This window comes from Tympanuchus pallidicinctus, unplaced genomic scaffold (assembly GCF_026119805.1).
Source record: "Tympanuchus pallidicinctus isolate F22 unplaced genomic scaffold, pur_lepc_1.0 scaffold1, whole genome shotgun sequence".
In the NCBI taxonomy this organism is placed as follows: domain Eukaryota; kingdom Metazoa; phylum Chordata; class Aves; order Galliformes; family Phasianidae; genus Tympanuchus; species Tympanuchus pallidicinctus.
In genome coordinates, this window is record NW_026294618.1 from 40,268,176 (window position 1) to 40,283,393 (window position 15,218).

The following is a 15,218-nucleotide window of genomic DNA, read 5'->3' on the forward strand; positions in this document are numbered from 1 at the left end:
GAAACAGCAAGGGTAAGATGAACTGCAGGGTAAGATGGGCTGTTTTTGAGTACAGTAGTCCAGTTACGATACCACTTCTTTTTTTCTTTCCTTTGGTTTTCTTCCCCTCTCCCTCCCTCCCCACCCTTTTTTTTCCCCCTTTGTTTTATTCTTTTGGCATTCACGTTGAAAGTTTGGCATAATCTTTCATTTATATGAAGATGTGTTACCTTGCTGGACCAGTTCCTTAAATGTTTCAATATGAACAGTAAAATTTAACAGGAATAAAATAGTCCATCTTGCCTTCATTCCATTTTACCCAGGAGATCTAGAAACAAACATTGACCAATTAACAAAAATGGATTGCTTTGATACAGTGATGTAGTGGATGTGGTAAAATTGTTTTTCTTAAAGCAACTTTACATATATTTAAAAAAATTATAATGTTCTTTCAGTGAAGCTTGAAATTATTTATTCAACATTAGAAATTTCATTACATTTAATTATAGAGTTATGGACAGAAATCCATACATACTCATTATTAACAAATTCTTGTGGTTGTTAATTACATTAAATTTTATTTTTCCTATTTTTAGTAATTATGCACAAAAGTATATGTGCTTCAGTTTTTCTCATCAGACTCTAAATTAACTTTATTAATTATGCCAATTACTATACAGTATTTGTAGTCCCCTCCATTCTTTAGTGCCATGAGCAGGCAACTCCAGCAATGCATTATAGTCTATCTATCTATCTATCTATCTATCTAGTTTATGCATAGCAGTCTAGTATTTTAATTGCTGCTCTATCAAATTAGAAACATGACATAGATGTTTATCTGAAATTGTGTGACTAACTATAGAGATGGGAGATATTTCTTTTTACCTAACAGCAAAATTTGATTATTCCTTTATGCTTATAATATATATTATATTTTATATTACGTGTTTCAGATATGAAATAGTTTTTTTGTATCTGTTCCTTCCATCAGAAACTTTTTAAATTTAATCAAGAGATTTTACAAAATATTTAAAAAATTCTTATTTTATGCCTTGAAGTTAAAGAACTGTATGCTTCAATAATAATAATGATTTAGAGGCTTAGTCCAGCCATGATTTTTTTTTCTGGAAAGCCAGTTTAAGTAACTCCTTTAAATATTTTTTTAAAACACTGATAACTTAATCTCCCATTGCTATCCTTTAATACCCACAGCTCCAAAAAATCTGTCTTTGTAAATGTAATCAGTCCTTATTTTTCATTTCAGTTGTGTGTTTGTACAAGTAGTACACATGAGCCTATAGCTTGAAGATTTTTTTTTTTTTTTGCACAGTGATTCCATCTCCCCACTGTGGCAAAAAGTGTTGAACACTTACTAATTGTTTCCTGTGCACTGGTTTCACCTTTCTCCCCTGATTTTTATTAGGTTCTGAGCTCATGCCCAAAGCCCTCTCCACCAGGATAGTGGGAGGCATTTGGTGGTTTTTCACACTTATCATCATTTCCTCGTACACTGCTAACCTAGCCGCCTTTCTGACAGTGGAACGTATGGAATCCCCTATTGATTCTGCTGATGACTTGGCTAAGCAGACAAAGATAGAGTATGGGGCAGTTGAAGATGGAGCAACCATGACTTTCTTTAAGGTAAGCTTTACATTCTGTTTGAAAAGGTAACATATCACAACTGTGGAAGGAAAGATCTGTGAAGCCTGCTGAGGTTTAGCAAAGGAAATTATTTCCCCGCAAGCAAAAAGCAACTAAAAATCTCTTTTCTTAGGGTTTACAAGATAGCAAATGAAGCAAATGAAAAATCTCTCATGGAAAATAACAAGTTTTTTAAATGATTTTTGCTTTAAGAATCTAATGTATAGTAACAGAGTAAATGAACAAACATGAACACTTTGTTTGGATAGTTCTCCTGTGAGAATGAGATTTTTTGGAACAGGATTTGAAGTATCATTTCAGTAGCATCATATTTTGTCTTTGCTCAAGCAACTGGACTTCTCTATGGATATAAGAAGCTGGATAAAGAAAAATCTTTTGAAGGCTCTTTGGTAATGTATTCTGTTTTGATGGACATTATGTTCTCACTTAAAGCTTTGAGGTGACTGTTGCACTGGCATTTGAAACTAGGCAAAATAAGGTACAAAATATAAGCTGGCCCAGAAATTGAAGAGTGTGTAAACAGATTCAGAGATGTTTGCTTCTTTTTTTTTTCTTTTTTTTTTTCTCTCAGATATCTGGTGTCTAAAAAGTCGCTATTTATTGTTATAACCCTACAGGCTATCCAAGGGTACACTGTTTTATTAAAAAATATATACATATATAGATCTCTCGTCTGTTGCTTGGAAATTAAAATCAACTTCAGTGTATCAGAATGTTTTAGACTGCTTAACTTTTAGATTGCATTGGGAATGTTCACAGTATTTTCCGCAGAATGCTTCTTAGAAAAGAAGCTGAGGACGTCAATAGAAGTAAGTAGTCAATTAGAAGTCTATAGATGTCAGGAAATATTTCAAGTAATTAAATGAAATATAACTGAAAGAAAGTTTATAAGCTTGGATTTTTTTAAAGTGTGAAAATGATTTAAGTCTCAGGACATAGATGACACAATGTATATTACCAGAAAATACTATGGGGTTTTATTTTCATTCTTATCCTGAAGAAGGCTTGGAACTTGTTCTTTCTGAGACTGAAACTGTGGACTCTAAAATATCAGAAAGCAATTTTAACTTGCCAATAATTTTTTCAGCAGTAATTTTACCAGAAGCAACTTCCTAACTCTTAGTTTTCCTTCCTCTAACCTTTAACTTTCTGTCTTATTTTTTTTCATTTTTTTTTAATGTGTGATTTGTCTTTTCTTTTAGAGATGATGTTTTCTTCTTTGTATGTTTTTCCATCCACATATCACTATACTACTTTCTTTCTGCATGTTTCTTTCTTACTGTTCTCTTTCTTCTTCTGTTTTTATTTAGCTAGATATATTTTATGCTTTTCTTGTAAATTGTAGTTGTGAATGAGAGAGAATTCTATCAAAATAGGAATTGTGCATAGACTTATGTCTTTGAAATACCCTGAACTTAACAGAGCAATGGCATTAGATCACATTATTTAATATTGCTTTATTATAATACTGAATTCTCCTACTTTATTATGAATGAGAAAGAGAAACCAGAAAAAAAACTTTGGATTTTATTCTGCTTATGAACTTTAGGCCAAATTAAGGTTACTTTACTGAACAAACATATTTAGACTTTGTGTGTGAACAAGTTGTAGATATTATTTTGGAAGATAAAAATGCACTGAAAGGTCAGCTAGCAAATAAATTATTCCAAATACTTTTTTTCTGATCAGTTTAATATCTTATCTAAGAAGTATGGAAATTAATTAGTATAATTTTGTACCTAGTAAAATGTATCCAAACTTAAGCATTAGAAGTAGGCACAACTGTTCTTGTATTTCAGCCAATAAGATGAAATCATGCTCAAAAGAGAAATAAATACAATCTCATTTGATTCATTCGGTGTCTGAAACAGTTTCCAAGTGGAAATTGGAGCATGCTTGATGTAAATGCTTTTTACTAGAGCTAACTGTATAAGGAATATAATCAAATTAAATTAAATATTTCTACAGTAGAAAAGTGTCTATCTGTTCCAGTAAGCTTTCTGGTAAAATGAGGTAGTTTTACTTGAGAAGGTTTAAATACCAGAAAACAAAATACTGTAGTTCTACTCTGTCTATACTGTTGAGTTTGCAAAGTAAATTTGTATTTTCTATACACAAATTACTTCAGGAATGTGATTTTCTTACTTGGAGAAAAGAAAACAAGTCTGAAGGGAAATTGCCTTAAAAGATTTTAGAGTACTAGATACTGCTAGCAGTTTATAGGTACTACTATAAAATTATTATAAAAAAGACCCTTAAGAATAGGCAAATGACCAAAGAAGACAAAAATAAAAAATAAATCAGAAAAATGTCTTAATGTACAGAAATGACGCCAAAAATAGATAGTACAGAAAGGCTTCAGTTGCCTATTTCTTCCTGCATTGTGGACGAAAACTAGTATAAGAATGTTTTAAATTGCTTTTCAAACAGATTATTTTATCACACAGATGAAGTGTGGCTTAATACAGTAAATATTAGTTTGTTATATGAACAAATGAATCGGGAAGGAAGAAATACTGCTTTTGTATATGACATTATGGAATCTATTAATGAAATATTTTGTCCCTTTCTGGTGACCACATTTCAACAATAAGTTTAAAATTAGAAGGTATTCATAAAAAGTCAAAGAACAGCTGTAGATCTGGAAGAAAAGTTTTATAGTTTAAGGCTAAAGATGATTGTGCTATTTAATCTGCTGAAGAGAATGTTAAGAAGTGACTTGATCACCTTCTGTAAGTGCCTTAAAGAGAATGAGACTTCTGACGGTAAATGACTGTTTAATCTAGCAGGAAAAAAAAAAAAAAAAAAAAGCCATAACAAGATCCAGTGTTTCAAAGCTAAAATTAGGCAAATTTAGACCAAAAATGAAGTGCAAGTTTTTAAGACTGTCAGTAATTAAACCCATCCCCATTAGAACTCATCCAGTAGTCAACTGGATTCATCCATCAGCTACTCTGAAGAGAATACATATAGCATAGCCCAAGCTTTTTTTAGAGCCTATTCAATGAAATACATAGCCATCGTTAGCTCAGATTAGATTTTAGTGGTTCCCTCCTACTTTAAAAATCTATGGGAGTATATTTTCTGGAGGGGTTGCCCAAAGGTGTCTGAGGAGATAAATTAATCATCTGTGTGTATGTTTTTCCTTAGCTGCTTTGTCTTCTTATAATGAGACTGGATTGAGCAAAACAGTGTCATTGTGTTACAACATGAAATGAAGGCACCAGATGGTTTCCTAATGTTAAATGAAATTATCATATCTTGGTAATAGTTATTAGTTCCAGTCACAGTGAGGATCAGTAGCTGCCTATGAAACTGACAGTAATTTCTGCATAAATTATCTAAATAGAAGTCCATTTAATTTTTTCTTTAAAAAAACTTTGGAACCTGGCCAAGGCTATCTGACGCTAAAGCCAAAGAATATTTTTTGAAGGAGAACATAAATGAGAATCAGTTATTTTAAAATAACTGCTTGCTAACATTACAATCTTAGAGAGCATTGGGGCATAACATACTCTTATGTTTGTACTGATATGAGGTTTGCTGAGAGATCTTGCAGAGTTTCCCTTCATGGAGGCATTCAAAATCTGTCTGGACCTGGTTCTAGGCAACTGGTTATAGGTGTCCCTGCTTGGGTGTGAAGGCTGGACAAAGATGACCTCTAGAAGTCCTTTCCAACCTAAACCTTTCTGTCGTTCTGCAATGCTGCTACTCTTGTGAATGAAACATCCTTGAGAAATACCTTTGATGAAAAAGGAGGATGGTGTCTTTTGAGGCTGATTAGGTCCTTCAGATCATCATCTGGCTCCTCATATTCTCAGAAATGTGGTATTACAACTTCTTTAGGAAGTCAGAAAGGGGAAGAAATTTACAATGCTATCTAATCTGAGTGTAGAAAGGAATTAGTTATACAAAGCTGGATATTTCTGACTGGATATTTCACTGGGAAACAATAAAAAAGACCTTAGCATTATTCAAGAATTGTAAAGAAGGAAATGTGAAAGCAAATTCTATCTGCAGCTAAGCTGATTCTTTCCTCCCTTGATATATGTTTTGATGTTTCTCAGATTGCTGAATTTTTCTTAGTTACATTTTTCCCTTTTCTTTTGGCCGCTTCGGCTGGTGTCAAGGCTTTCCAAAATGCTTATAGCCTGAAAATGGTAATGAAAAAGAGTCTTGACTGTTGCTGTGTTGCTCCCAGGATTTGGAAATAGGAATTAGAAATTATACTGTTGATAGTTTGCATGTTTCAGAAGCCTGCTTTCCTTCTTCTTTGGAATGAAATGAAAACTTATTATTTTTATGAAAGATACTTTTCTCACAGTAGCTGCGCTTTGATTAAAAAAAAAGTTCAGATTTTTCATTACCTCGTTTTTCTGTGGTCTCTTCAGCCTCTCAAAAAAACAGTGTCTGTTTCTTTTATACTGACAGTTCTGATAGTGAGAAGAAAAATGCGAATTCCACCCTGCTTCTGTTTGTACCTCAGCTCTATTCACATACGGAAAAGAAATACTACAGCACATGTTTATGTTGGTCTACAATTTTATGATTACTTTTGTGAAGTTGCTATGGATCTTTGTTTTTCTCTCTTTTTTTATTTAATCTCTACCATTCAGTGTCAATTTTTTTCCATGTTTCTATAAAGCACCATGTACAGTGGAACTTTTCTGAACTAGGATTAATTAACATTTACATAATAAATAGTAAAATCAAAGTAATTCTTCTTTCCCTAGTAGCATTTGGCTCATGTCATTGCTTCTGTATCATGAATTAAAGTTCCTTGTGAGAGTCATTTATTTTAAATCTTTGTTTTACTGATAAGGAAGCTGAAACACTAACAGAATACACATTTTTCATGATCACTTGGTGAAAGGCAGATAGTGAACTAATTTAGAAAAGCAAACTTGTGCACCTTAGTATAATCTCTTATATTTTTTGTCATTTGCATTTCCCAGTTTCTTTTCTTTTCTTCTTCAGAACCCATTTTTATACTTAAGCTCTGCTTATCTACAGAATCCTCTATTACTTCTTGCACTGTGCCTTCTCCACAAAGATCCACACTGCTGATCCTTGTCAAGCTTTTTTCTGCTTTTTGCCCTAGCCATTTTTTTACCACCTCCCTCGGGAAATATTTGGGGACAATAGTTAGGAGCTAAGGACCTACCTCCCTCTTCCAAATTCTCCTCTGTTAAATAGAACGAAGATCTGGTTTTTGCTAGCATTGCAAATTCCCCCAAATAGTCTGTAAAGACTGAAAGATGAGGTTGTGGGGAAATTTTCCCACTGCTTACATCTGAAGTACAAGTGACAGATAACCTGTGAAATTAATGAAAGAATAGCAGAAAAAATAAAGGCATGAATGCCGTTCATATATAATGACATTGGCAGTGCTATGCATGAAGCCAGTATAGCCTCAGTTGTTTTTTTAAACCTGTTTGAACATTACAATAGGCAAATGTTGTTTTTCTGTTTAACAAATAAGCATGCATATGTGGACACTTTGAAGTATGCACACACAGAACTTTTAGTTGAATATTGCAAATAATATATTATCAAGTTTAACAGTGCATGTCAATCATTCTGTGGAATTGCTGCTAGTCAGAGATGAAAGAACACCACTTCTGAGCTTTTCAAATATCTATTGGCTGACAGTGATGAATGAAAAAACTTTTTGAGCCTCAGCCCTTATGTGTCATTCTGGACAATGGATAAAAAATAATTGGTAGCAGATACCACAGATAATCATTCAGTTTGCTTTAAAATAGTTTCACTTTTCTCTAAAGCCACATTTTAATGTAAAGCATGCAGATTTGTTCTTATGCATGAAAACACATTGTGCAAGAATGGAATTGGGTACAAGTATCGTGTCTTTTTTTTTTTTCTCTTCTGTTATCATATTTTGGACATATTTACTAGAAACATATATGGTTGAAATGAATTCTCCTTTTCTTATGATTATTCCCTCTTTATTGGAACACTTCTTCAGTTAGCCACTACTTCTTTGTGGAAAAAAAAAAATTAAAAAATCAGCCGATGGTGAAAACCTGTAAAGCAAGGTCTGTGGTCACTCCAGACACTAATAAGAACAAAATCTGCAATGACTGAGAATGAGACTGAGGTTTTTTTCAGAGACCTCAAAACACCTGTGTCTCATTGAATTCTTCATAAGATCAAGGAAGCTAGGTAGGTTAGATGGTACCTTAGGACAGACCATAAGAGCAGAAGTGCATTTGAACTCTGACAGTCGGATTTTCATACCACTAATTTCTTTGAGTTGAATGGTCTTTCTTTGGAGCCTGGGGAAAGAAAGGAGAAGTAATTCATATAAAGGAACTCCTTCCACCAAAACTGTCTAGGTACTGGGAGAAGGTGATTCAAATTTTTTATGCTGTCTTGACATTTTCCCTAGCTGTGGGGTTGTTAATGTTTCTGCAATAAGTAAGATCATATGTTTGGCTGCCTGTTTTCTGTTAGAGCAGAAGCGAAAGAATGCCACTACCTTCCCACCATTGCCTTTGTCCATGTTCTTGTCTCTCCCCTTGCCTTTCTCCTTTTCCTATTCTTATTCCCTGTACATTTTTGCCTTGCTCCTGCTCTATGGACTAAGAAAGATTAAAATAGGAACTAGCTAGCTCTTCAGTTCAGCAAAGGTTTATGCTGCCTTATGCACTGTATGCAGACAGCAAGTATCCTCAGTGAGCTGCTGGACAACATATAGTATTCATAAAGATCTATGTTCTGAAATCACAAGATTCATATTTATCATTTACACTTGTCTCCAGCTACACCTCTTAGAAACCAGTGAGGCACATACAAATGCTTTTCAGCATTTTCTCAAAAAATATGCATAATATGATCCATACTGTAGACAAATCATGGTGTTTAGCTGAATAATACTGATCATTCTCAGTTTGTAAGGTATTTTAGATCTAGCAAGATCTAAATTCCAACTGAATAGAAACATAGGACACAAGAAATAGGAGCCCAGGAGAAAAAAAAAAAAGAAAGAAAGAAAAAGACCAACTACACACTAATTCTTAGAAAGTCAATCATAATGATAAACAAATATTATTCAGAGGACATTGTAAATTCTGAATTGTGTTAAGATTTATTATCATTAAAAGACAAACATTTTATTAAATGTACTTCCTTCAGAGAAATGTCATGATCTTGAGATTTGAAAACTCACTTTGTAGTCAAGAGAAACTCATTCCACTTTGGAAAATATATACTGATGCCACTGAAAACAAGAAAAGTAGGGATTTTTCCCTTTGAATCAGTACTCACTACTTTTAGTTGTGAGGATAATGCTAAATGCTAGAAACAATGTGTGAAGAGCACAGTGTCCTGTTCTGCAGTAGGGTGATCTTACAGCACACTAACATGACAGCTCCTGTAAGTCAACACCTTTTGGGAAGTGATTTGTGTTGCCTGGAAGTTTTGAGGTGTGAGGTTAAAAAAATCAACGGCAATGTGATTACATCAGATAATTAAAGGTATCAACATCTAGAGTGTAAGTTGTCTTTATGTACTACTGTAGAATAACTTTAGATGTTTTATTTCTTTCTATGTACTTGACAGACTTCATTTTCTGCCCTCTTCTGGGACTGTAATGGCACTGACAGGATCAGTTGTAAGAGAGTGACTTAATGCTTGGTTCTAATCCTAAGTTTAGGCTTTTTCCTTCTTGAAAATAGATAACCTAATTGCTACCTTGCTTTAGCATGTTTCTTTCCTTCTGCTGCTTTTTCCCAGGGGGCAGGGCAAGAATACTTGCCATTTCACATCCCTTTTCAGTTTTTTCTCTTTGTGCCTGTCCTCAGATCATACCCTTAGACTGCACTGTAGCTGATCCTTTAATTCCAAACATTCTTCAAAAATTCTCTTTAAAAGACAGATTTCAGAGTTAGAATTTGTTTAGAAAATTGAGAATACATCTGAGAACACTTTTAACTATCTTAGCCTGAAAAAAATACATACTCTTGCTCTTCAAACCAAATAAATCTATCACTAAGTAGCTGTTAAAATTTGCAGATTTGATCTATGATTCATTCTAGGAATGTGATTCTAAAACCGTTCACCAGAGTGAACTGTTTCTCAGTTTAGTCAGTCTTGTGTGAGAACCTGCCATATGAGCAACCATCGGTGTTAGTTCCTGCCTGCTGAAGCAGCCCGAAAACCTCTATTCATTACCAGAGGTGAACTCTCAGTTCCACCTTGTCAGTTTATATATGATACTATTGTGCTATTGTCCAACTGCATTAGCATTGCCTTGTGTATGAGAAATATTTCCAGTGCCAGAATCGCCCTGGACATCACCTAGAGTCCTATTTATACTGATGAATTTCTTCTCCAGATTTTTCACTGTTTTGAACAGAATGCTTGTCGAGATCACTTAAACTATTCTTGCAATGCACCTATGGTTATAATTACATAAGCTACATTTGATATGGATGCCTTTTAAACATTTTTCAGTATTCACACATTAAATCAATGTGTATTTAATGTATTCAATATTCTTAATCTGTACAATATAGATTTTGGATATTTACAAAAATTATATGAAGTCATGATATATGTGAACATGGTAGCCTAGTAATCTGTCCATTCATATTTTGAATCAAAAAGAAGCAATGTATTTCTTAGTTTGTTCTTTTTTTAGTTCAGATATAGTATGCAGTCTTTTAATTTGCTCACCATTTTCACTTCCTTTATTTTGCATAAACCCTGCTCTGCAACAACCAAATATTGATGCATTATCAATACTATTTTCATTATGAGTCCAAAACACAGCATCATACAAGATACTATAAAGCCAAAATCAGAAGTCATTCATATGAATGGTGATGAAGATAAGTGATATGTTCATTTATGCTGCCACTGGCTTACATTTTCAGAATAGATATTCAAATGTAATTGGAAACCAAAGTCCAGATAAGGTGAATTTTATTGTCAATCACTGTGATTAGAGATGAGCATGACAGCTTTAATTATATTAATACACACTTCTAGCAAATTATTATTCTGGTGAGAAACTAAGCATTTTGAAAATTATCAAAGGATTTAGTATTGCTTGTCTTGAAAGATTTGTATCTGAATAGTCTCTTTTCATTTGAGAATTGAAATCTGATTCCCCTCAATGATCAATAAAATACAGAAAATACCCTGAAGACCTATGAAGACTTGGCTTTCTTGATCTTTGAAGAATTCTGACTCTTGTTCAACAGAAGGCCAATAGTAAGACAGAAACTGTTATTCCCTTCTTTCTTTTGCTTTTACTATCTCCTCACCTCTACCTCTCACTTTTTTTTTCTGTTTTTTTTTCTGTTTTTTTTTTTTTTTTTTAAGTATTTTTTATATTTACTAATTTTTTACTCTGGAGATGTTTAACTTCCTTGTGCAAGGAATATGCAAAAATTCTTAAAATATTTCTTTATGACACATCTGCTTGAAACTTCATGTACTGTAATACAGTTTCACTTTCTAAAAAAGAAAGACATATCTCTAAAGGAAGATTTATAAGGAAGGATCACTAACATCAGATATTTTCTGTCATGCATTTGGAAGACTACCTAGTACTTCTTTTACTTTACCTGACAGAGGAGGTCTGAGTATAATTTCTTTAATGCTTGAAATTCTATCTGTCTAAGTAGTTTCTGTTCAAGTGCTTTTTCATTCATTGAATGAAATTAAGGTTGTTTGGTTTTTTTTTTTGTACACCTATCTCTTCATGATGATTTGATGAAGATGATTTCATGCTGTCTGTGACTGGCTTTTTAAATCAAATAATCAAAATTGAAAGGAGGATTACAGGAAATCTATAAGTCATATCTCATAAACAATATTGAGGCCTTTTATTTTTCATTCCTATTCAGCTAATAATATGTTGCTAGGTTTATTTACAAGATAGATCTTAATTTGTAAATACTCTAAATTGATTTATTAACACTGTAAACTATCAAGAATCTTGGTCTGATCTTCAGATTTTCAATTTTCCTTTTATAAATAAAGAATTATTTTGTTATATTGAATTTGTAACTTTTAGTAGAAAAAATCTTGCGGTAAACTTATCAGAGCCTACAGAGATTGGGGCTGTGATACAATATGGTTTGAGATAATAGCTTTTATCTTTACATTTATGGAAATTAAGTGATGGAAGCATTAAAAGCCTCTTGTTACTGCGTATTAAATTTCAATATTAAATTTTCTTACACAAGATTGCATTACACAAGAACTATTTTAATAGCATTGTCAACTACTAATGTAGCTAGTTTCACTACATAAGTAAAATGTATAGCAAAAGGTTTTTGTTATTCTTTCATAGATGTAAGACTTGTAAAACAAAGCCTGGCATCGTAAAATGAAAATAACTGTGACAAAGAAATATATAGGGCAGGCTTCTCCTCACTCCAAAATGTAGATATCTTCTCTCTTTTCAGTTAGTCATTTAGCCTCTCTTTTCTTTGGGACTGGAAAAAAAAAAGCTAAAACATACTACAAAGTTGATTTTCCAGACTACCTTAAGTAACTGTCCTAGATGGACAGTGTCCTGAAGAGTTCCAGATTTTTTCCCATTGACCACAGGGAAGGCTGCATTGGTACCTTGTTCTGGATGCTTAGCAGCTGTAAGTATGTAAAATGAACCTTGGTACAATTTCTGGTTACTGTTTAAGCGCAAGACTATTTTCTTCAGTGTATAAACTTCAGCATGAGTGCAATTAAAAATTATCTAGATATGCAAATTAGAATAATGCAAATACTTCAAATCTCATGATAAAACTAACTGCCTTAACTAACACTGTGGGGAATTCTTGTCTTATTTTAGATGATTGGGTGAAATGATATGAAGAGTTTCTTTTCATATATATTGGCATTAAAATGAATACAAAAATAAATCAGAAAAATCTCTTTCAAATCATAAATATTCATTCATCTATCATCATAGAAAAGGTTCACATTTTGGCTTGCAAGTGTGAGTTGTACTGTGGCCAAAATAGCTCAATGGTCGTTGTTTGTAAATGTAATGTTTAGAAAGACTGAACTGGTCGTTCACAGCAAAAATCAGTATTGTAAAAATTAAGCTGGTGATTGTGAAAGCTTGATTTCTAAAAATAAAAATAAAATTAACAGTCAGCAAACATAATACATTATTTTGCTTTGCTAGTAGTACTCATTATTCTCAATTCTATAAGAGGCTGAGTACATTTTATTCCACAAGTAGGGAAGATGTTGCTGTGTTGTCTGTTGCAAAACTTGTATTTATTCTTTTTTTTTCAAATTTTGTGATTCCAAAGACAGTTTTTAAATTAAATTAGGGTGACAGGTGCAGGCTTTTGATGCATACACCACTAATGTGTTTGCATTCTTTGCATAATTTGTTGGAAGTTTGTGGTAAACTTGACATTTTTAGATGCCAGAATTTTCATGGAAGCTTAAAATTGAAGTATACAGTTCAGCAAATTGGTCAACTAAACTAATAAAGTTGAATAGATGTTAATAAAGAAACACTGAAAAAACTGAGGATATATCTGAGGATATTTCCAAATTCGCATTCCTATAACAACTTCAGGATCCAAACATTTTTATACTGTCATCTTCTAAAAAGAATGTCAATTTACAAAACTGTGATATTGATTTAAGTTACGACTATTATTGCAGCACCTGAAGCATTTAGAAGAAATGTTTAAAGCAAGGATACTTGGTTAACAGTATCTTAAAAAATGTTTAAAAAAATCATAATTTTTGACCCAGTATTATGAAGTAATAGTTTTTAAGTTCATTGCTTAGAGACTGATATGAAATATATAAAAAGACTTTATTCAACAGTAATGCAAATTACATAGAGAAATCTTTCCTGAGTATATTGCTCCATATCCATTATATATGTCTGTCTTGAACTCTTACAGTTTACATTCATAGTATATACTATATATATACATATAGATATATGTGTGTATATATATTATATCTAAATACTGTATTTATATACAGTCTATATTTATAGTAGTAAACATTATAAAAAACAGTTAAGGACCATTTTAAACACAAATTCACAGGACTGGACTCTTCCTGCAAAACTGGATGATCATTCACAAACATGACAGAACATGTTAGGAACAATCTTGGCATGCACTTGGCCTCTACTGAGCTATGGTCTGAATTATCTTAGGCACAGACCATGTATCATTTGGGAGGTGATTTCTTAGGACAGGCCAAAACAATTCCAGGCTGCATGCTAACAGATGGTATGCATAAATACAGTCTTGTTTCCTGGACCTTTTTGTCGAGTGTAGCAGATGACTCATAGTCTTAATTTGTATATAACTTGGGGAGAATCTACAATATTATTGCTGAAATGTTGCCAGAATAATGGTTCAGAAATTTGTGGAAAAGACAAATACTTTTTTCTTTCTGACCTTGTCTTAAATTCTTAAATTACTTTTTGTTTCCTTCTTAGTTATAATGTTTTTACTTAATGCAGGTCAGTTTTTGTCTGTTAAACTATTTGTAAAACTTGAAAATCTAAAGATGGAACTATTTCCTATATCTTACTGGTTATTTTTATTAATAAGTTCCTTTTGATCTCAGTATGAATTAGGTGTTTAAGTGATTTTTTGAATCTAGATCTAAAGACACAAAAGAGAGAAAAAGAAGTCAATTCCAGGTAAGACTCTGTAAAAAACAGTTTGTGTCTATTAAAGCAAAGTTTACTAGGCTTGGACTAGAGAAAAGTCAAAGTCAAATGAAAATAACACATCAATGATTTTGCACTTTCAGTCTGTTTTTGTCTGTAACCAAAGTGTTATATTTGATCTTTAAACATGCAGTGCTTTTTTCCATTTTGTCAAGCTGTTGTTTCCTACAGTGTTATGAAGTTTATCGGATGATTGATATCATTTACCATTCTAATTTCAAATGAAATTTTTCATTAATGTAATATGGATCAAAGAAGAAATTACTTCATTTTACTCGAAAAAAATTAATCTTTGATGTCTTTGCATTCAGTGACAGCAAAACTAACATACTCTTTGTTCTGATATTCTCTAATGAGAATTACTGATCTGTAAATTTATGTTTGAATGATATCTCAATCTATAAAAAATTTCAAGCTTATTTCCATAGTGAACATCATGTATGTATTTTGAGATGGATTTTTTAAGTGGGATGCAGAAGGACTCCTCATTTGCTTAAAAATTCAGCACCAGATCTACTTTTCATAATTTTACAGTATAAAAGGAACAAACTTTACATACATACATGTAAATGATGACGTATGTTTTTAAAATTTGCACACAGCCTTTCTCCTGAAGGTCTATAACTTATAGCTCACTGCTATTTTACTGCACTCTTTTCCTGAAGAGGAAGTGGTGTAATTGAATTGAACTGCTTCATCCAGCAGTCTGCAAAATTGTAGTAATCAATAGGGAAATGGCAGATATGAATGCTAGTGACAACAAAGAATAGGTTAGTTGATATCAAAGAATATGGGTGTAAGACTTTACTATGGGAAAGTGCTCCATTACACTTCATCTATACTAACAATATATCTTAGTATTTAGCTTATCCTATCAAGCTTT

General features: G+C 32.6%; 1 protein-coding gene across 4 annotated transcripts in view; it reads left to right on the forward strand.

Annotated features, from left to right (window-relative positions):
- The window catches only part of GRIK2 (glutamate ionotropic receptor kainate type subunit 2), a 352,850-nt gene that overhangs the window by 264,769 nt on the left and 72,863 nt on the right, over positions 1–15,218 (forward strand). For all 4 annotated transcript variants that reach the window (XM_052685593.1, XM_052685429.1, XM_052685664.1 and 1 more), the window contains one exon: positions 1,403–1,620. In XM_052685593.1, the coding sequence (XP_052541553.1) occupies positions 1,403–1,620 (218 nt within the window). The remainder of the gene's footprint in view (positions 1–1,402; positions 1,621–15,218) is intronic.